Source organism: Arachis stenosperma, chromosome 1 (genome assembly GCF_014773155.1).
Source record: "Arachis stenosperma cultivar V10309 chromosome 1, arast.V10309.gnm1.PFL2, whole genome shotgun sequence".
NCBI lineage: Eukaryota > Viridiplantae > Streptophyta > Magnoliopsida > Fabales > Fabaceae > Arachis > Arachis stenosperma.
In genome coordinates, this window is record NC_080377.1 from 116,498,353 (window position 1) to 116,519,300 (window position 20,948).

Sequence of the window (20,948 nt, forward strand, 5' to 3'; positions counted from 1 at the left end):
CTGCTCTATCCCCTTCATCTCTTCTACATTACTTCTGTAATATTCCTTAATTTTACCATACTAAAAATGTCTCTATCTTTAATGTACACACCTATAATATAATCATCATCGTACCAACACTTATTCCTTCACATTTGTACAAAGTATAAATTTCATTCGTATAACCGACGTACTAAAAACTAATCTATTACGGATCTAAATTTCAATAAATTATTGCAAATATAAAATAAAATTTAATGATATTTAAGCGGATGAGTAAATCGATCACCCGACCAACCCAATTGGTTTATTCTTTTTAATGATTAGCTCGTGGTATATACTAATTAAACAAAATTAAAAAAGAAAAGGGTGGGAAATTAAGGTAGAAGAGCAGTTGTATTCATTTATTCGAATGAGATTCCATTCCCTCTCAGTTCTCAGAACAAAACAGCAACAACACCTTCAAATCCAAAATCAAAACGCTCTCTCTTCTTCAATATAATTCTATATCTAAATCTAAATAAACAAATATAATTAAGTGTTAAGTTATCGCTCTTAAATTAGTATATCTATAATAAGTTGAAGGTTGATTCGATTTCCTTCACTCGGAACAACACGTCACCATTTTTGCTTTTTCATTCTTTATTCTTCCATGGCGATTTACCAGAGCGTGGGCGCCACCGCCACTGTTCAGGGAGATTCAGGTGCTAACAGCTCTACCGTGCGGCGGAGACGCGGCGGCGCCACCTCTGCTACGCCGTTGGAGAAGGTGGAGCTGGACGCCTTCGAAGGTGAGAGTTCGAGTGAGGAGTTGGCGAAGGATTCAAGCTCCGACGACAACAATAACGGCAATGGAGTGGATGATGCATCAAAAGGCAACCGTCAGCAAAACGCCGCCGATTTTTCCGCCGTGAACTTCGATTACCGACCTTCGTTCCCAGCTCACCGCAGAATCAGGGACAGTCCGCTCAGCTCCGGCAACATTTTCAAACAGGTTAACCGCCTTCTTCTCAGGTCTCGCGATCCAATTTTTCAGTTGCCGTAATTTCTGGTTATGACTTGAATGAAGGTTGCATGCTAGTGCGTTGCTGAACCTATTCGTTTTACTAATTATTCAATCAACAGCAGAGTCATGCGGGCCTCTTCAACCTCTGCATAGTGGTGCTTGTTGCGGTTAACAGCAGACTTATCATTGAGAATTTGATGAAGGTTTCACTCTTCCATCAACATATAATTCTGCATTCACCTATTCACTTTTATTTTTATCTATTTATTTTGAGAAAGAAGATTGTTTTCCATTTTGTGGTTATTTTATTTTGTATATTTGTCTGTTTAAAGCTGTGGAATTATTTTGTTTTGCAGTATGGTTGGTTGATTAAGACTGATTTTTGGTTTAGTTCGACATCTTTGAGCGATTGGCCTCTCTTCATGTGTTGGTAAGTGTGGTGAGCTCAAAGAGAACCACCAATTTGGTCAAAAAATGATTAAGCTGCTGACAATTAGACCCCTATAGATATATTCTCTTGGGGTATCTTGATAATTAATACGCTGATATAATGGTACCTAAAAAGATCAAAATTTTGACGAATTGGTCCTTCAAAAACATCAATTTGCCAACAAATCAATCCCTATAACTTATTTTCATAATAATAATAAATTCTATTAGCAATAACAAAATTCATGATATTGGTACCACGGACTGATAGAAATTTTCATTGTTGCTAATTTGTTAGCGATTTAATCCTTCCGGGGTCAAATTAGTGGTCTCCCAATGAAATACCTTGAGTTTAAATTATTCACTTGGGCATCATTTCTTATAATGTAATTTGACAACAAGTGATTATGTTTGTCTTGCAGTCTTACTCTTTTACTATTCCCTGTTGCTTCCTTCATAGTAGAAAAGTTGGCACAGCATAAATGTATTCCTGAACCAGTAAGTTATTCAGCCATTTGACATTTAGAGTTCTATAAGATTGATTGGAACATAGTTCTGGAGCCACATGAAATCCTTCTGCCCTGTACAACTCATTAGAGTTTTGGGATGTGGTAAATTATTACGTGGATAACTAATTTTGACATAATATTTCAGGTCGTTGTGATACTTCATATAATCATTACATCAACTTCACTTCTGTATCCGATTTTTGTAATTCTCAGGTCAGTGTTGTTCTTTCATGTCTTTTTCGAAGTTGACTCCAGAACCTGTCTACTTTTTTTTTTTCTTTTGGGAGGCAGGCAGGATTTGTGATCGAAAAATGCTAAATATTATGAAAGATTTCGTAAAACAACACATGAAATTGAATAAGATGCATGTTTGATTTTATTGTGTTTTCTCTCGTTTCTTAAATATTGGACTTCCACTCAAATGCCTGAAAACCGTTCTTTATTGATCTGGCAAATAAAATCCCTACGAATCAGGTCTGCGTTCTGTGGTCAAGCATGCCATGTGTCCAGTATGGATAAATTATCTAGTTATAGAATATGAGTTTAAGTTGGTAATGGGGTAGTAATTAATAACCTTGATTATTAACTTGCACATGGATTTTACATGCATTCTTCTATTGTTTATGGAAAGATTTAAAGCTCCTGCTTACAACTGGTTTCCATGATCCTGGTATTGAATTAATTTGCAATTTATTCTTTGCAGATCTGATTCCGCTTTCCTATCAGGCGTCACATTAATGCTATTTGCTTGTATCGTGTGGTTAAAGTTAGTGTCTTATGGACATACGAACTATGACTTGAGAGCACTTGCCAAATCAAATGAGAAGGTAGCTTTTTAGTATCACATGTAAATTTGTAAATGCAGTATACTTAGGATTTTAAAATCTAGGAAATGCCGGATGTATGTGGTGAATATTTTTTAAGCAGGCAAATCCTGCTCGATAAATTGCAGCCTATGGATCACGAACAACTAAACTTTCTTTATTTGCTGATGTGCAGTTTTCTCACTTCTTAATTCTAATAATGTCCATCCTTTTTCCTCTTGATTCTTTTCCTTATTTCTGTGTGGTGCTCTCTACTGATTTGTGAATGTGTGATACATCTATTTCACCGCAACTTATCATGTTCACTGTATTATAGGTAGAAGGATTACCCAGTACGCTCAGTATGGACTATCCTTATGATGTAAGCATAAGGAGATTGGCATACTTCATGCTTGCTCCTACATTATGTTACCAGGTGACAGCACTTTCAAGTGATTTTCCCAATTCTTCTTTGAATTTTTGGCATATTATTTTCGATTTTCATGGCCTTTCCTGACGAACATTTGGGAGCATCAAACATTGTTTAGCAAAATATATGGCAAAAATCCTTTCTTTATCTATCTTCTGTTGTACTTTCCCTAAGTTCTTGACGCTTACAATCAGCTTGTTCTGTTCCTAATTCTATTATTCATGCTTACCCCAAAATAATCTTTTGGTTGACATCAAAATTCCATACAAGTTGAGATAATTACTTGCTTACAAGTCAACCAGTCTTTGCTGGTCCCAACACAGTGCCTAAGTGATCTCGTATTAAGTGTATTGCTTAAATAATCAACATTAAAATATGCATAAATTAAGTGTTATCTCCATGTCCCTGGTTTCCCCTTTATAGCTTATGGATATTCCGAGTATTATCCTAGGCTGCAGAATTTCTCTTACTTTCTATGAGTAATTTTTTGAGTCTCATTTGTTTTTGCAGTTGTCTTGGTAAATGTATCTTTGGGTGGATTGCAAATGTTATTGTTATGGTGACTCTTATTTTGAGTAGAAATTTCTTGCATTGTCTTTTCTACAAAATGTTCTACACCGTTTTGATTCCTGTGGTATGAAATGTTATAGCCAAGCTATCCCCGCACGCCATCTATTCGAAAGGGTTGGGTCTTTCGTCAACTTGTCACGCTGATAATATTTACAGGATTAATGGGATTTATAATAGAACAGGTAAGAAATGCCTGTATTTTTTTCTTAATTCTTATTTTCCTGAATTCTTCAGGTTTTCTGACCGTGTCTTTATGATTTAACTTTGCAGTATATTAATCCGATCGTACAGAATTCACAGCATCCTTTGAAGGGAAACCTTTTATATGCGATTGAGAGAGTCTTGAAGCTTTCTGTTCCAAATTTATATGTGTGGCTCTGCATGTTCTACTGCTTTTTCCACCTTTGGTTTGTATTTAATCTCGGGCTCATCCATTGTTTATATTTGCTGGTGTGTTTACATGTAAACTGAAGGATTGTAGCTTTAGTTACCTGTGCTTAACATGGACTTCTGTACTGTGCAATTTGATGATGATAAAACACCCGTGATCTATCATAAACAATATTTGCAATTTTGCAATGTAGGTTAAATATACTTGCAGAGCTTCTGCGATTTGGTGATCGTGAATTTTACAAGGATTGGTGGAATGCAAAAACTGTTGATGAGGTAATTTCTTTGTCTCGGCACTCTCTTAGGTTGTTTATTTATAATTATTTGTTAAGTGAATTTTTCACATATTTTCCTTTTGTTTAATGTTGTCGTGATGCTGCTTCTGTCGTCGCATTCGTCAGTATTGGAGGTTGTGGAATATGGTATGTCTTTTCCGGACTTAATTTTGAAGACCAAGTTCTTTCTTTATTATTTTTTCTCTTCCTGGGAAATGATTTGCTGGTCTCGTCTAGTGATGAAATTCTTGTGAATACCACTCTTTACATTAAAAAAAGGGTTTACAAATTATAATTCTCTGAAATTAACAAAAGGAAGAAATGGAAGCTACAGGTTTCCATATGTTTCTTGCTGATGTAGTTTCTCAGCTGTTACTGTGTAAATGGTTCTAAAACCATATATAGAACTTTGCAGGTTCATTTGTTATTTTCAAGTGTATTTCTAATCCATTACTCTACTATTCTTTGATATTGCAGCCTGTTCATAAATGGATGATCCGCCATCTATATTTTCCATGTATAAGACATGGTGTGCCCAAGGTAATCAAGCATCTCACCTGTGTTACTGTATCGACTTTGAACTTATGTATTCTAAGCACACTTTAGGAGTTGAAAATTTGTCTTGATGAGTTATGACATTGTCAGTCTATGTTAACCATCTCTGGCTGCCTTTAAAAGGATCATTTAATGCTGTTGGAATTGAATGAACGTCATTAGTGTTATCCTATTGAATAAATAATAATGTAAATTTTTACTCATAATAATTATGTAAAATCATACTCATAATCACTGTTAAATATTGTTAATATATTATTTTTCTAACTTCTAATTCTAAATATATTTATATATGTACTTATGATTGTGATATTCACAGGGTGTTGCTCTTTTAATAGCCTTCCTCGTTTCTGCTTTGTTCCACGAGGTGTGTAGTTTAGTTCTCTTTTTCTTTATCCTCTCCCCTTCAATAAATCCTTCATTTGTTTCTGGTAGTAAAAGATGCATATGTAAATATGAGTAACATTCTCAATGTCGTCAACAAAGACAACTGAGATTTGCAATCTTTCCTCATGATTTTTCATCCGAGTGCAGCTGTGCATTGCCGTTCCATGCCATATATTCAAGCTTTGGGCTTTCATTGGAATTATGATGCAGGTAAAGTTATATGGCCGTTACATATGTTTTCCTATGTTTTTTTTTTCCGGCAAAACTAAGAAAGTTTCCAAGAAAACCAAACTCACATGTAGAATACTGAGAAAATGTTCTGCTGAGTATTGAATCGGTATCATATTTTTGGCTCAATTGTCATGATAATGGATTTTTTCCCCAGGTTCCTTTGGTCCTGATCACTAATTATCTGCAAAATAAATTCAGAAGCTCAATGGTATGTGTGCTGTTTTGAGGTTATTGAAATAGCATTATGTATCTTCCTTTTATGTTCAACTTATTGAAAATGTTTTCGTAACATTAAAAACATTGTGATTTTCTTCATTGCAGGTTGGTAACATGATTTTTTGGTTCATATTCTGTATTCTTGGTCAACCTATGTGCGTACTACTATACTACCATGATTTGATGAGTAGGAAGGTCAAAACTGAATAAGCTTAAGCAAGCAATTACATCATTAACTCTACATGTGGGTGAGTAATTCACTTATTCGAGAGATATGCTGCTCAATATTGATTTCTGAGGAGGCTATATTCACCTACATATATATCTATGTACTCGGTCTCAATACTCAAATCTTCTGTCAATTGTAACAAATATGCAAACAATTTTGAAAGCAATGCACAGGCAATGGTACTGCCAAGTAACACTGTAATAGGTTTCTGTTAATTAATGGAAGAAATGGAATAGTTGTAAATGGTTTGGTTCAATCGGCATCCCTCCATTTTTTTTTTTATTATTCTGAGTAGTAAATGTTCTCAAATGAATCCTGCCTAATTCTCAGAAACTTAATTGTTCTCTCTCTCTCTCTCTCTCTCTTTTTAAACAGAAACTTATTAGTCTTTTAACTAAATCTTTTCAGCAGCATGATTGTCTTATTACTCTAAATGTTTCTAAAATATTTTAATACATCAGACACAACTAGCTCATCACATGATCCAACTCTAACTCCTAGTGTGCAATTTGATAATGCCGTGCTTCTCACGTGCTACATATTACGTGACGCATTTTCATTTGTTCCTCGTTCCACGCTCAATTAAACTTCTTTTTTTATTTGGATTTTACTAATTACTAAGAATTTAGAAATAAAAATCTTTTACGAAAATAAAGTTCATTAAAAATCCAATTTGTGTAAAATAATTATTTATTAATGATAAAAATAGTACACAATTAATTATAATTATTTGTTTAAAATTAACTGTATATAAAAATTAAAAATATCATTTTATTTGTCGTACTTAAATACCACCGACGCAGAAACAAAAACCATTGTAGTCAGCGCCACCTCGTATACAGTCGTATATTACTTCGATTAAATTAAATAAAAAGAGAAAAATAAGATTAAAAAAGGAGAGAAGAAAAGAAAAAACGTTCGGTGAAAAACATGTCCTAAAGAAACCAAAGCATAGGTTGCTGTTCTCTACAGAAGAACAGAACCCACAACCCCATTTGCAAAAATATTGAATCTTTTCACAGAAAGCGAAGTGGGTGTGTTCCCAAAACAAAGCTTCTGTGCTCTCTCTTCTTCACACATGGAAGATTTCAGATCCAAGTCGTACGGTGACGGAAGGATGCAGATTGAACCATATACTGGACCCACCGGAAACGGAACCACCGCAACCTCCGGCGATGTCCACGGCATGCAAGATCTCCGGTGCTACAGCGCTTCCTATGCCTCATCGGTGCACCCAACGCAAATCCACGTGGCGAACGACCCAAAGTTCAAGAAGGGCAAGTCCACAAACGGGTCAACCTCAAAAAGCTGGAGTTTCAGTGATCCAGAGTTGCAGAGGAAGAAAAGGGTGGCAAGTTACAAGGTTTATGCTGTTGAAGGGAAGCTCAAAGGGTCTCTGAGGAAGAGCTTCAAGTGGCTCAAGGACAGGTGCAATAGAGTTGTCTATGGATGGTAGCTACCTTTTTTGGATGTTCTTTGAAATTGAGACCTTTAATTAAAGCCGGCTGTCCAATTTCGGTGGTGTCCTTTAACAAAGTGAGCATCTTTCAGCTCGGTACCTTTTATATATATATATATATATATGAATATGATAATTGATGAATAATTTATTTGTTTTTGTTTATTTACTCGTTATTACTTATTATTGTTAGTGTTTATTTCTCATGGCTGGAAAAGTACATGCCCCTAAGGAATGTAATATGGGAGAGAAATTGTTATTCTGTTTTTCTATTTTGGTTTTCTGTAAAGAGTGTAACCATCTTGTTTTGCTTAAGAACATCACTACTATGTCTTCCTGTTCTAACTCTGGTGGTGATTGTGAAGGTTTTGGAGTTCCCTCAAGACTGACAGTTAGTGTTGATTCGTTGTTTATATTTGGAAAAATTTGGTGTATGCTATGCATGTTGAAATTTATTAATGATAATTGTTGTGCATGTGTATGATGTTGCTAAGTCCAATGAAAACTAAAAATAGATGTGACTCTGGAGGATTTCTTTAGTAGTCCTTCATCCAAAAATTAACGAAGAATTGACCGCATTTCAATGTAGTTTTGGTTGAAGTGCTAGAGTTGAGGTCCACAAAGATAATCGTTTTACTTTTCTGCATGGTAATGATGTGAATCCTGAAAAGGACAGTATAATGTTACTTTCAAGAGTAACATTTTCTGACTTAGTCTCCAAGTCTTCAATAAAGGAAAGGAAATTACAAAATATTGTTACTGTGGATATGCATATTGGCCACTGGATTTTGATTTGGCAGCAAAGTTATACAGGGCAATGGCTTGACAGAGAAATCCATGTTCTGATTGATGTCAGTGACATTTCTGCAGCAAATGATTTTGGCTTTCCCATTTTTGACCAACCTAAGAGGGACATACCTCAGTTTTCCCCACGAGCATGTTCACTTCAATATCAACATCGCAGGTTACTCAAAGTTAACCAAACATCTGATTGAACCTTATACAATCCGCAAGAGAAGTATTCATTGTACAAATGAAGTTACAGATATTTGCAATATACATAACGTTTAAACGTTCAAGATGGACAGCAAATGCAGCACAGACAAAGGTTGCTTATTTGAATTATGGTTCTGCAACCCTCGGGAACTGTTGCCAGTTTCACTTCCATTCCTGGTTTAGTAGGGTTAAAAGGATGGGGATTATAGAGTAATTAAGACGCCAATAAAGTCTAAGACACTGATCAACCACCAAGAGACAAGAGGATTAATGGGTGCGATTCAAATTTAAACATTTTGCCAAATATCATAATTTTTTAGTATGCCGAACAATCCCACATGCAATTAACAGAAAGCCACGCATAGTTAGAAACTGATATACACGTTACGTTGATCAAGAGAACAAGAAAACATTAGAGAGGTACAATGGTGTTAAGCTTGATAGGAATTTCACAAGGTAGAACATTTTAAAATGCCAGAGTAACCTCCACAGAAAATTACACCATGGAATCTATGGGAATCTTCAAATCTAAAGTAAAATGGCTAATTACAATTTCGCTGGTATTTGATAGTTTTGACCGCTGTGGTCCACGTGACTGCAAACTTCAGGTAAACCAAAACAACTCACATCACAGGGAAAGAGGTTATAAAATTTAGTTGTTCCTGCCAGCAGCGAGGAGCCAATTTAACCAGTTTTACAGCAAACACAGTCCTTGCTAAAAGCTCATTATTTCAGCTTCGCGGCTTTTCATCGGTATGAGAAGATGAGCAAACAATACAAACCCACATACGCAACTTTTGCAGAAAATTAATAATGAGCCCTCTCGTCAGTCTCTAATTGCAAATTCTCCATGCCCCTCACTGCACTGTCATAATTCCTGGTGTGAGAACCATGCCTGCCGGATGCTGTTACTCTCTGGGGTTCAGAAGATCCAACTGGTGAACTTCTTTGCCCGCTTGTAATTCTGTGTGCTGCTCCAGGGCTAGCTTCGGTATTTCGAGCACGAATATCTGACTCAGCACCAAATGCGTCACGACTACCAGAAACAGCAACCCGCCTTGATGATCCACTTGACTGGCCCAAGATATTGGCACTTGATAACTGCATTATCAAAGGTGATGAATTTATTGACCATGAAGGAGTAAAATAAGGGTTGGCAGCAAATTCCCTCATGAGAAAACAAGCTCAGTAAACAAGGGATCCGTAAAGCTATAATACTTTATTAGGAACCAGATGGAAATCAAGCTCGTATAGCTCAGCATAGGACCCTTGTTAACATAACATCCAAACGTTACTACCCATATGAGAAACTTACAGAATTTAAAATGGGTCCCGACATTCTCCGCCTTGAGGAATCCACCGAAATCAAACCAGGAGGCCGTCCTTCTTCCCCACCTGTGAGAGAGAAGCAACGGAATTAAGAAAATGAAGCAGATTAAGATGTCAGGTACATATCCCTAAAACTTGGGTGAGAAAGACAGACTCTACCTACTGTATAACCTACATCGTCGGATAGCAGTTGAAATAGAGTTGATTGTATTGATGCAGCCCAGTGCACAAGCATCTTGCGTTAAGCAGGATACAGGGAAGGGCAGCACCCAAAGAGACATATAGATTAAAAGAAATGAAAGAAGTGTCACTCAAGATCTTCAAGAAAACTACCTGTCTGTCTATCGGCATTAGTAATAACAGCTGGTGGCATTCCAGAACTGGTTCCAGCACTAGGACCCTATATTAAGAATTTAAAACAGATATTGGATTTCAGATAACAAGATTGCCAAAAGGGCAAGGATTTTTCTTCTTTGGAAGTAGGTTGGAGAGATGTGTTAAGGGAATGCTCACAATGCCCCGTGCTGGAGGAGTTGCTAGTTGTGATTGCTGATACTTCAAGATGGTCCAGTCAAACACATAATCAAACTGGAAACCTGTCCGGCCAATTTCATAACGAAAGCAAATTGATAACACGGTCCTACAAAGGATGAAATGTAAACTATACAGGAAGTATGGGGGAAAAAAGGTAGAAAAGTGAGACAACAGGTATCCTGTTGTTATGACAATAATAGCAAACCTTCACGAATAAAGAGGTCACGAAATATCCTTTTGAGATAAGCATAATCTGGCTTATCATCAAACCTTAATGAGCGGCAGTAGTGGAAGTATGATGCAAATTCAGTTGGATAGCCACGACACAGTGCCTGGAATATCAACAAATTCAGTATATCTTACAAAGGCAAATAAAATATGCATTAGAAGGTATCAATTGTAATATAGCTTACTTCAATTGAGGTAGAAACTTTTTTTTCACTGATTTTCTCGTACTTTTGTTTCTTTGTTCCAGCTTTAAGTCCCTGCCAAGGAAGACTACAAAAGAAAACAAATGAGACAATGTACTTAGTATGGACACACATTGGGTATGGGAGAGACTCGAGAGACAACAGTAATTACCTTCCTCTCAGGAAGTACATCAAAACATAACCAAGAGACTCTAAATCATCTCTGCGACTTTGCTCTAACATCAATTACAAGAGAAATATAGGCAGCAAGTACCTGTTAGATAACAAAATCTTTCCATTTTATAGTACAAATGTCATAATCAATATATATAAATCATACCAATGCCAAGGTGAGTATTCATGCTAGCATATCTTGCAGTTCCAGTCAAATTCTTATTTTCCCTGAAGTAATTAAAAAGTGAACGGATTATACATAAGGGATATCCAAACAGTTGTGGGCAAAATGTATGCCAACTTACTACACCATAAAAGGGAAGACAAAAAATATCTAGAAATCTAAGCATCTCATGTACAACAGAACCTCCAACCTGTAAGGAATGTGTTGATGGGTTGAACTATCTCTGTATTTCTTAGCCAAACCAAAATCAATTGCATAAACCTACATACAGTCATACACATATACATCAACATTGAACTAATAAATACCACCATGTATAAACGTACAAAACATCAAAAGTAATCATGACAACAATATTAGATACCTGATTCGCACGCCTTCCTAGGCCCATCAGAAAATTATCCGGTTTAATATCCCGATGTAGAAATGATTTAGAATGGATGAACTCGACACGGTTGATCTGGATAACAAAATATGAATAAGTACTTTACGGGGGGAAAAAAACCTTAAATAATAATATATAATTGATATGAAATTTTACAAAGCAGAGAAGGGCCCACCATTTGATCAGCAAGCATAAGAACAGTCTTCAGTGACAGCTTTCTACTACAAAAGTTGAATAGATCTTCAAGACTAGGTCCAAGCAGATCCATCACTAGAACATTGTAATCTCCCTCCACCCCAAACCATCTAACATTTGGAATTCCAGCTGGCAAGACCAAATCCAATTAAGACTAAAGGGAAACTTCTGTACTCCTTGCAGGAAGTATGAAAAAAAAAAGTAAAAAACAGAAGATAAAAACAAAAAGTATGAAGGCAGTAATTACTTCCTCCTTGTAGAATTCTGTATAATTTGGATTCGTAAAGCAACTGAGGATGCTTTGTCTTGACATTTTCCTGAATCAAAAGGGCATCAAACAACAGTAAGTATTAAGAAAGATCAACAATTAAGCTCTAGTGTGTGCAGAGATATCAACAATCCGGTTTTTACTCCATCAAACAAATACAAAATGAGAAGAGTTTATATTGAGATTCTTTTATCTAGTCAATAGAAGTAAACCTCCAGCTCAAAAAAAGTCTTAAGGAATTCAAAAGGCTATCCAAGCAAAGAGGGGTTTTAAAATGATCAAATATGTTTCAACCCCAAAACCCTCCCCGGAAAAGAGAGCAGGATAGCTCATTGAGGACATAAATCAGTGCAGAAACTAATTTCACATGAAATCACTATGAACCAAATTCCCCCAAAACCCAGTTCGAACTTCTAGAATTCATAGAAAGAAAGAAGTACTTAATGATGAACAGAACTTACAAGCTTAATTGCAACTTCTTCGTTAGTCTGAATATTAGTACCTGCAGCACAAACAAACATTAAAACACTCACGAACTATGAACATGCAAAGCCCAACCAGAAAAAAAAAAAAAGCAAAATAAGAAAAGAAATTAACCTAAGTAGATCTCCCCAAAGGAGCCGCTACCGATCTTCCTACCCAACCGAAACTTGTTACCAACACGAGGTTCCATTCACGAGAGAGAGAGAGAGAGAGAGAGAGAGAGAGAGAGAGGAGTATGGAACCCTAAGCTAAATAGTAGTAATTAAGAACCCTAATTCTGAAAAAGTAAAGTCGTCAAATGACATCCATAGTCAGAACCCGGAGCTACCAACTCGTCAATCTAGCAGAAGAGGGGAAAAAAAAAAAAACAGAATGATAGGGTATGGTACGGTGTGAGATCTAGGCTCACGGATATTTCGAATTGACGGTGAAATTGTAACAGAAACAGTGAGTTAAAGATAAGAAAAAGGATGGAGAGTGAAAAATTGTAGGGTTAGGTCAAAAGAAAAGTGAGAAACTAAGAAGAAGAAGAAGAAGAAGAAGAAGAAGAAGAGTGTGGTCTGTGGTGTTTCTCTCTCTTGCATTATGATGACCTTCATCACTGCAACCAACACCGTTCTTGCAACCGTCCCTTCTTTTCTTCCTCTTTTCATTTTCGAAGGACCGAATGCGTGTCCACGCGTGTTCCGTACGCACTGCTCACACACGGAACAAGCTTTTCCCGCTGGTGCCCACTGTCACGTGATCTCACGGAGCGTAATTCCCACGTGACGTTATTGCGGGTACGATGTAACTGTCGTTTTGGTCATCTTTATTTTATTTTCTTTTTTCAAAATTCAAATTTTTTAAATAATTTGAATATCAGGTGCCTGTCAAAATAATTAAAAATGAAAGGTCATATAATTTTGGCGAATGGTAAGAGTAGTAAATTAATTGTAGTCTAGCTTCTATATTGAGCATTTATACTCGTCCACGTGTATTGTTGTGTTGATATTTTTGGTTTTGAACTATATATAGTGGCAGTGATGATTTTTTCTCTGTTATTAATAAATTTTGTGAATGATATCCGCAGGAGAATAATTATGTCTTGGAGTATTGGGACAGGTACAAGCTCATTGGACGAAGGAATTTGAGTGTGTTTCAGGGGAAGTGCATATTGCCAAATTTGTACAAAAATTCGTTGCTATTTACTTTCGTGCAACTTAATTTCTTCTTTCCTCATTCTTATCGTTTATTTATTTACTTTATTTTATTGAAACTAATTGTTTAAAAACTTTAAATGTCTTTATGGAGCACATCAACATAATGTAAAGAATGAACAAATTGGTTCTTTCTTTCTCTCTGGCTTCCCAAAAAACAATGGGAAAAAAAATGGGTGAAGCATCCAATGTGCCACACTAAATCCAATCCTAAGAAATACTAATACAAATTCTTACATTAAAATGAAAAAAGAAATAAAGAATGAAAGAAGATTTGTGGTTAGTTCCTCTACTCATCCACCAAGATTTATCAGTTTTATTGGGCCTTGGGCCTTGGGCCTTAACTTGCAGCAGGGATTGGGTTTCTTGGGCTTGGTAATCCCATATATGCAAGCCTAGGGGACATTCTAACTTTTGGGCTGGGCCTAGGTGATGGAATCGGGCCGTAGTTAGTAACACGTGAAGAAGTGGGCCTTGGAGACAAATGGACATGCTCCAACGCTCTTGATTGAAGGTGTCCAGGGTAGTCACGCACACACCCAATACGAGGCCCAGCCCCAGTTGACCACTTGCAAGACAACCTCTTTGAGAGGTTTAATATTTGTCCACCCTCCTTATTGGTTGGTACAATGTTGCTCTCATTCTCATTATTAATTGCAGTTGTAGCAGGTACTGATTGTGATTGGTTAGTGAATGAATTAGTCCCAATCAGTGATGGAGTATCATCATCTATTGCACATCTCTGCATAAACACAAAACAACATAATCTAGTGAGTGATATGTCCAATTTTATGTTCACAAGTCACAACAACAACCAATCATGAATCAATACATACCTTCACATTGGATAGGTCTACATTGTTGTCTTCAAGAAAGCTTATGAACTCTTTGAAGTTCTCTTCAGTAGGGTGGTAGTGACCACTATAAGGCCAAATAGCCTGTAATGTGTACACTATGTCAGAAATTCTCTTATTATAACAGAACAGTTGTCTTCATGCGAATATATTAGTTGAGAATCGTCAAATTCTTAACTATTATTTTCATCTTAATAAAATCGTGTGTCTATGTCTATACCTCAAGGACACCGCGACGAGCTACTAATCTGCCAGCTGCTGTGGTGGCGCCACCAGAAAGAAAGCTTGAGTGCTGAAAGGTACCCTTTTGTTTTCTTCCAACATACAAAGACCTTGTGGTGCTCAAAACAAATATCCATTTTGACTTTTCATCAGTATCCACAACTCTCCCATCTTGTTTGTACACAAGCTTCCCATTCTCAACAATCACTTCATATTCTTCTCTTTCATTCTGCAACAATCAATCAACAACCAATGTTAGATCACACCATACACTTAAACTTCACATGCTCTAGTAAGTATTGTTTGGAATTAATTAACAAACTCACAGGTCCAAGATACTTGATGCACTGGCGTTGCAGAGTGGCCCTTGGACATTTCTCAAGATTTATTTCCTTGCCATCTCCAATATCCAACCTGCATAATTGCATATCCATATCCAAGCTTAGAATACACCACTTTTCTAATGAATATGATGAATGGGGAATAAACAAAAGAGTTTACCAGTAGAAAAATGGCTGAGTGCTCTGGCTTTCAAACCAAATATCATAGTATATGTGTAGATTATGTCCATAGCGATGACGAGGGTCAATCTGTAACACAAGAAGTATATGCGTAAATTATTTAACTACTCTCAGCTATCAACTTCGTACAGAGTTTTCACATGAAAAAATAAGTAACTTACAGCTTCAAGCCAATGTTGAAGTGCTAATTTTTGTGCCTTTTCATCCTTGGATAAACCTTTTCCAACCTTAGCAGCTCTTGTTCTAGCCCTTGCCCACCTTGACACGGCGGTTTCCGGCTTCTCCACATCAAAGAAGGAAACTGAACTTCTCTTGAGAGCAGCAAAATCCAAAGCCTTCCACCATAGCTCCTCAACAACAACTGCACAATCTGCAAGGTTTCTTCTAGTGCGGTAACTCTTATACACTTTTTGGAGTTTTGTTGCAGCAGCATCAAGCTCACTCACTGGCCTAGGTGAAGAGAAAACCACTTCCTGAGGCAGAGAAAGCAGAGGAACTTCTCTCTTATTGGTTTCAACAATGGAAGAAGAATCATGATCCATTTTCTCTCCCTTATGTTCTACAAAGGAGTAGCTTCTTTCAAGAACCACATTCTGGGGTCTGTGTTCCCTCAAACGCCTTGAACGTGTGACATTAGAATCAGAATCATCAGCTTCTCTTTTGTTGAAGCTTGATGATGCTCTCAGAATCAAAGCTCCATCTTTGGAAGCAAAAGTGATGTTGAAAGGTACATCAATGAGTGAAGAGTATGTAACAACTTCTTCCCAAGCCGATTGGAGTAATGAAAGTGATAATCCCATATATAATTAGCTGCAGAAAATTGAAAATCTTAGACTCCAAAATCCAAATCAAAGAGATGAAATGAAATACAGAACAAATGCAAATAATAGTTTATCATATAATTTACCTTTCTTATGTTATGTTAATATTGTTGCTGAATATGACTGTATGTATGGATATATATAGGGAAGGGGTGTTCAAAAACGTGTCAAGAACTGAAAACAGTTTGAATTCAACAGTGTGGAATTAAGGGGAATAATGAATGAAGCAAAAAGGGATTTGGTGAATGAATTAATATATATGAAGTCCTTGAGAGAGGGTTGAGTTTCTTGTTGTGCACGGCGATGTATAGGAGCAACCTATGACTTTGTTTATAATGAATTCAAAGCTGTGTGCTTTGAATTACTTACTTTGCACTTTATTTTCTTCTTCTTCTTTGAGGGTCAGAGTGAGCAAAGGAACATGCATAGTAAGTATATATATATATATAGATAGATACATATATATAAGAACAAAAACAACCACCCTAGCTAGTTCATAGTTGCTGGCGGTCAAAGAAGGTAAGCTTTTGCGAGTTTCCATGAACAAACACGGATTGCTTTTTTTAATTCTAGTAAACTGTGATTTCGTGTTTTTTTTTTCTCTTAACACCCTGTTCAAAGCATACTTGGGCTTTTTTTTATTTAAACAAAATAAATTAGTTATTTAATTAAATAAATTTTGCTCGCATAAAGAATAAAATTGCAAATTACAAAAATTACGTAATTAGATAGCATTTGGAGGAGAGACAAAGATTGAAAAACTGATATTGAGAGAGATATTCAAAGACAGAGACTGAAATAAGAATGAATTTCTAATTTAATTTACACAAAAAATAAAGCTGAAATTAATTAATTTAAATTAAAATATTTTAAATATAAAATATTATTAAAATTTTAATTTTTGTCCAAAAAAATTTTAATTTTTTGTATTCCTATTTTTTAAAAATACTAAAATACTAAAATTTTAAAAATAAAAACTAAAATTTTAGTACCAATTTATAAACTAATAAATATAATATCAAATCTCAATTTTTTAATTTCCGTCTCAATATCTCAAAATAAATCCTCTTAGAAATAATAGAAAGTGTATGGTTACGTTTTTTTTCCAGCTTTCTTAAATTTAAAAAATTAACAACTTAAAGTTTTAACATTTTTTATTAACATGATAGATATAGATGAGATGAGTAAGTTGTTAGCAGCTGGGAGTTTTAATTTGTAAATAATAGTCAACGAACTCGGTACCAAGTTGATGAGATCAATCACTGCCCCGCGTTTGTGGTTGTTTGGAATAATAAATTCTCAAATTATTATACATTTTTTTATTTTTAATATTAGTGTGGCTGTTACTTTGATCATATTCACTTATTCACATCACTGCTCAAATTTTATAATAAGTAATATATTCACATCACTGCTTTTGATCTACAATAGTACCATTCGTACTCATGCTTTTGACACTAGAAATAATGAAATATCATTTGAGTCAAGAACCGACAAATGTGTTACAACTTGTAACTAGGGGTGTGCATGGCCCGGCCCGGCCCGAAGATTCGGTCCGGTCCCGAACACTTTAGGGGCTAATTTGGTGTGATTTCATCGGGTCTAGGGTCGGGTTAGGGTCTCAAAAATAAACCCGGTCATTATTTCGGGTCGGGTCCGGGCCATTGCTCGGGTCACCCGAAATCGGCCCGGTGGCCCAGTCACCATACACAATAAATATTTTGTATTATTAGTGATGGATGATGACTATTATTATGTGGAATTTAAGTATTGTAAACCTTAATATTTTGTGTTATTAGTCATTATATATAAGACTATAAGTTAATATTTTATATTTAAAATGCATAAGACTTTAGACTAATGCATAATATTGTGTTATTTATATTGATTTAAATATTTGGTGTTATTAGGCAATATTAGTATTGATTATGGTTATGCTTTAATTTTAGAGAAGAGTTGGTTCTTGTTATATTTTTCTAAGTGAATTTTACCATGTCAAATAATGGTTGGAGTCTTGGAAATTTGGATATTTTTACATGCTAACTTACAAGAAGGTATCAAGGTAATATAATGTTAACGGCCCGGTTTTCACCCGGTATAGTTGTGGCCCGAAATGGTATAGGTTTCATCGGGTCTAGGGTCGGGTTCGGGTCTCATAAATGGACCCGGTACATATTTCGGGCCGGGTCTAGGTCACATCAAACCCGATTTCACCCGGCCCATGCACACCCCTACTTGTAACCTTATAGAATTTTAGGATTTTTTTATTATAAATAAAAAATATTATTTATCAAGATATATTTTTTGTGCAGCGAATAAGCCAACTATGGTAGTTTGCGGTGTGGGATTCAAATGTCAACACCATGGACATTGTGTTTAATCTTTTTAGAAAAATTTTATATATATAAAAAAAATGAAAACTCAGGTGCAGTCGACTTCACGTAAAGTTGATAGTTGAGAGCCTTTAGATGAAAATTTAGTCAAATCAATCAAATCATTTAACGACTTTCAACTATTAACTCCACGTGAAGTCGACTGCACCTAAGTTTCCACTATAAAAGAAACAAAAGAGAAATCAGAGAAGTTTTGTCACGAAAAGTTGCGTGTGTGTGAAATTTTAAAGTTTGCGTTCATATATTAAAGCTTTTTTCATAGACAAAACCTACATTAACCAATTGAGCTCTCTATTGCTAACAAAAAGTAAACGTAGGATTCAACTCGGAAACTTGTAGAAATAATAATCACTTGTGAGTTTAAATTGGTAGGATTCTTATTTATAGACAAGAGAGACAGAGACTCAAGTCATGGTAGTTAAGAATGACCCCTTAACAAGTTGCTTTTAGTAATGCTTCTTGGTTGGTTCTTACGTAGATTAGTTCAGCCATTTCAGACGTGATAATGAAATTATTGGTTGAAGACAGTGACGACTCATAATTCTTATGGATTTTTTCTTAATTTAGGATCAGTTTGGATAAATTCATAAATAATTTTTTTAAATTTTTAATTTATAAAAAATTACAGTATTAATATTTAGTATAATTTTTAAAATTAAATTGTAACTTTTAAAGAAATTATAAAAATATTTATAGAAAAGTTAAAAAAATAATTTCTCTTTAATACAAATTTTTTTATCATTCTTTTTTAAAAATAAATACTTTTAAAACTAAAATACTAAAAACAAAATATTTATTTATAAATTACTTTTAATATAAATAGTTATTGTTTAAACCCTTTTATCAAAAAGAGTTTAATTAAATTGTTTATCCAAACTATGTGTTTGTTTGGGAGTCATTAAATCAATAAAAAAAAATTTTCAATCATTTTTTTTATTTTATAGTGTGTTTGTCAAATTTTTAATAATAAAAATAAAAGTACTAGAAAAATAAAAATTTTTTTTTGAGAAGTTACAATTTATATATTTTTAAAAAATCTTTTTTCTTAAAAGAAATATTTTTTATATAATAAATGAACAAAAAAATACTTTTATCTTATTTTACCCAATAATTAATAAATAAAAAAAATTTTTACATTAAAAGATTCAAATAAAAAAATACTTTTATTTTTATAAAAAAATTTCTAAAAAAATATCATTAAATTTTTTTTTTCGAGAATGACATCGAAATAAGTACTCTACTTTATTGGTATGCTAGTGATTACTATGAATGATTATTAAATATTAACTACTAAAGTTGACTGAATAATTTAAAGGATATATAAGCACTTATAGGATGTTTAATAATTTTTCTTTCTTTTCCCCTTTTGCCAAATATAATGCCTTAGTCCATTTAGCAAGTCTTGATATTCCATCATAGAGTTTATTTTAGGAGGGTGTAAAAAGTAAAAACATGGTTTAAATAATAAAAGTTAGTTTTGAATATAGCGATGTAACTAGAAAATAATAATGCATATAGTGATGTCAAAATCATGAAGAAAGATAAAGGTACTACTACTATATACTACTAATGTGTTGTAAGTTGTTTTAATGTGGATGGAAAAGCTTTAATAAAAGAAAACACGATTTAGCAAGGATCACGTTCTTTGGTGGGTCATGTTATGCAAAAATAAAATCAAATTTTATTTCACATGGACTAGTTTTTGGAATATTCTCAATGTGCTATGTGCTAACCCGTGAGTCAGGTCAATATGGTCAAATATCAATACCATTCTATTCTTTTCAATCTTCATTTTTTTTTTAAGCATGGAAAATTATTGTTGCACTTTTCTAAAGCCACGTACGTTTTGGGTGGATTTTTTATTTTAATATAAAAAAGTGGAGAGAGTTTTACGTTAATGTTACAAAAAATAATAAAGTTTTACAGTGTTATGGAAACGCTGTTCTGTGCAAGTACAATACGCAGAACACGTATTATACTGACAATACGTAGACTGTGTATTGTAATTTAATATTAAAATAATACAATACATAATTTGTGTATTGTAATTTAATTTTAAAATAATACAATACGTAGTCTGTGTATTATCTTTATAAATTAAAAAAATATTAATCTGACAATTCGCACTCTGTAAATTTTATAGTTTTCATAATTTTATAAAATATCATAACTTCCAACATTAAAAAATTACACTCATTTTTATCCAATATCCAAAAAAATTAACCGTTTTTGGGTATCTTCCTTGCTCCTTCTGTTTTATAAGAAGAAGGAAGGAGATCATCGTGTGGCCATAGGGATTTTTTTAAACAAAATTTGTAGATATACATATTAGGTCGCTACTCAAATGAAAATTTTATTATTGTCATTATGTAAAAATATTTTATTTTGACTATTAGATAATAAATTATAAGGCTTAATTTTTATATATTATAAAAATATTATTTTTATTTAAAATGTGACCAAATAAATAAGTTATATTTTTTAAATAAAAATTATTATAAAAAGATATTTT

The 20,948-nt window shown here is 34.3% G+C and overlaps 4 protein-coding genes across 5 annotated transcripts; 2 read left to right on the forward strand and 2 right to left on the reverse strand.

Annotated features, from left to right (window-relative positions):
* Window positions 1-160: 160 nt before the first annotated feature.
* LOC130967291 (diacylglycerol O-acyltransferase 1A) lies at window positions 161-6,265 on the forward strand. Of its 2 annotated transcripts, none has more exons than XM_057892110.1 (16): window positions 161-973; window positions 1,105-1,188; window positions 1,342-1,415; window positions 1,837-1,912; window positions 2,069-2,136; window positions 2,627-2,750; window positions 3,064-3,162; window positions 3,807-3,908; window positions 3,997-4,133; window positions 4,311-4,392; window positions 4,518-4,538; window positions 4,869-4,931; window positions 5,266-5,313; window positions 5,481-5,543; window positions 5,719-5,772; window positions 5,886-6,265. In XM_057892110.1, exons 1-16 carry the CDS (start codon window positions 632-634, stop codon window positions 5,988-5,990), a joined length of 1,542 nt encoding a protein of 513 aa, XP_057748093.1. In that variant the 5' UTR covers window positions 161-631; the 3' UTR covers window positions 5,991-6,265. The 2 variants fall into 2 exon arrangements, with proteins under 2 accessions (XP_057748093.1, XP_057748099.1); XM_057892116.1 differs by having other exon boundaries at window positions 165-973; window positions 1,108-1,188.
* Window positions 6,266-6,891: 626 nt separating this feature from the next.
* Window positions 6,892-7,740, forward strand: LOC130967339 (uncharacterized). The gene has a single exon (XM_057892154.1). It carries the CDS (start codon window positions 7,088-7,090, stop codon window positions 7,463-7,465), a length of 378 nt encoding a protein of 125 aa, XP_057748137.1. The 5' UTR covers window positions 6,892-7,087; the 3' UTR covers window positions 7,466-7,740.
* A 1,086-nt stretch (window positions 7,741-8,826) lies between these two features.
* On the reverse strand, window positions 8,827-13,112 carry LOC130967333 (casein kinase 1-like protein 12). Its single transcript, XM_057892146.1, has 14 exons — window positions 12,541-13,112; window positions 12,405-12,445; window positions 11,923-11,992; window positions 11,656-11,804; window positions 11,460-11,555; window positions 11,286-11,356; window positions 11,078-11,139; window positions 10,910-10,973; window positions 10,741-10,825; window positions 10,533-10,659; window positions 10,307-10,389; window positions 10,127-10,193; window positions 9,780-9,859; window positions 8,827-9,565 (listed from the first exon to the last, which is right to left on the reverse strand). The coding sequence occupies exons 1-14, from the start codon at window positions 12,614-12,616 to the stop codon at window positions 9,272-9,274; spliced, it is 1,365 nt and encodes a 454-aa protein (XP_057748129.1). The 5' UTR covers window positions 12,617-13,112; the 3' UTR covers window positions 8,827-9,271.
* A 617-nt stretch (window positions 13,113-13,729) lies between these two features.
* On the reverse strand, window positions 13,730-16,458 carry LOC130967323 (IQ domain-containing protein IQM1-like). The gene is made up of 7 exons (XM_057892138.1): window positions 16,130-16,458; window positions 15,384-16,032; window positions 15,203-15,291; window positions 15,028-15,115; window positions 14,700-14,930; window positions 14,462-14,563; window positions 13,730-14,367 (listed from the first exon to the last, which is right to left on the reverse strand). The coding sequence occupies exons 2-7, from the start codon at window positions 16,020-16,022 to the stop codon at window positions 13,966-13,968; spliced, it is 1,551 nt and encodes a 516-aa protein (XP_057748121.1). The 5' UTR covers window positions 16,023-16,032; window positions 16,130-16,458; the 3' UTR covers window positions 13,730-13,965.
* Between the last annotated feature and the right edge of the window lie 4,490 nt (window positions 16,459-20,948).

Excerpts from the sequence above, each read along its gene's own strand:
- LOC130967291 (XM_057892110.1), top strand. The coding sequence starts at position 632 with ATGGCGATTTACCAGAGCGTGGGCGCCACCGCCACTGTTCAGGGAGAT. Across the intron at positions 2,137-2,626 it reads CCGATTTTTGTAATTCTCAG|ATCTGATTCCGCTTTCCTAT; the intron begins GTCAGTGTTGTT and ends TATTCTTTGCAG. Across the intron at positions 4,539-4,868 it reads ATTGGAGGTTGTGGAATATG|CCTGTTCATAAATGGATGAT; the intron begins GTATGTCTTTTC and ends TTGATATTGCAG.
- LOC130967339 (XM_057892154.1), top strand. The coding sequence starts at position 7,088 with ATGGAAGATTTCAGATCCAAGTCGTACGGTGACGGAAGGATGCAGATT.
- LOC130967333 (XM_057892146.1), bottom strand. The coding sequence starts at position 12,616 with ATGGAACCTCGTGTTGGTAACAAGTTTCGGTTGGGTAGGAAGATCGGT. Across the intron at positions 11,357-11,459 it reads TAGGAAGGCGTGCGAATCAG|GTTTATGCAATTGATTTTGG; the intron begins GTATCTAATATT and ends GACTGTATGTAG. Across the intron at positions 9,566-9,779 it reads CGGGACCCATTTTAAATTCT|TTATCAAGTGCCAATATCTT; the intron begins GTAAGTTTCTCA and ends TTGATAATGCAG.
- LOC130967323 (XM_057892138.1), bottom strand. The coding sequence starts at position 16,022 with ATGGGATTATCACTTTCATTACTCCAATCGGCTTGGGAAGAAGTTGTT. Across the intron at positions 14,564-14,699 it reads CTCGTCGCGGTGTCCTTGAG|GCTATTTGGCCTTATAGTGG; the intron begins GTATAGACATAG and ends TACACATTACAG. Across the intron at positions 14,368-14,461 it reads TAGACCTATCCAATGTGAAG|AGATGTGCAATAGATGATGA; the intron begins GTATGTATTGAT and ends GTGTTTATGCAG.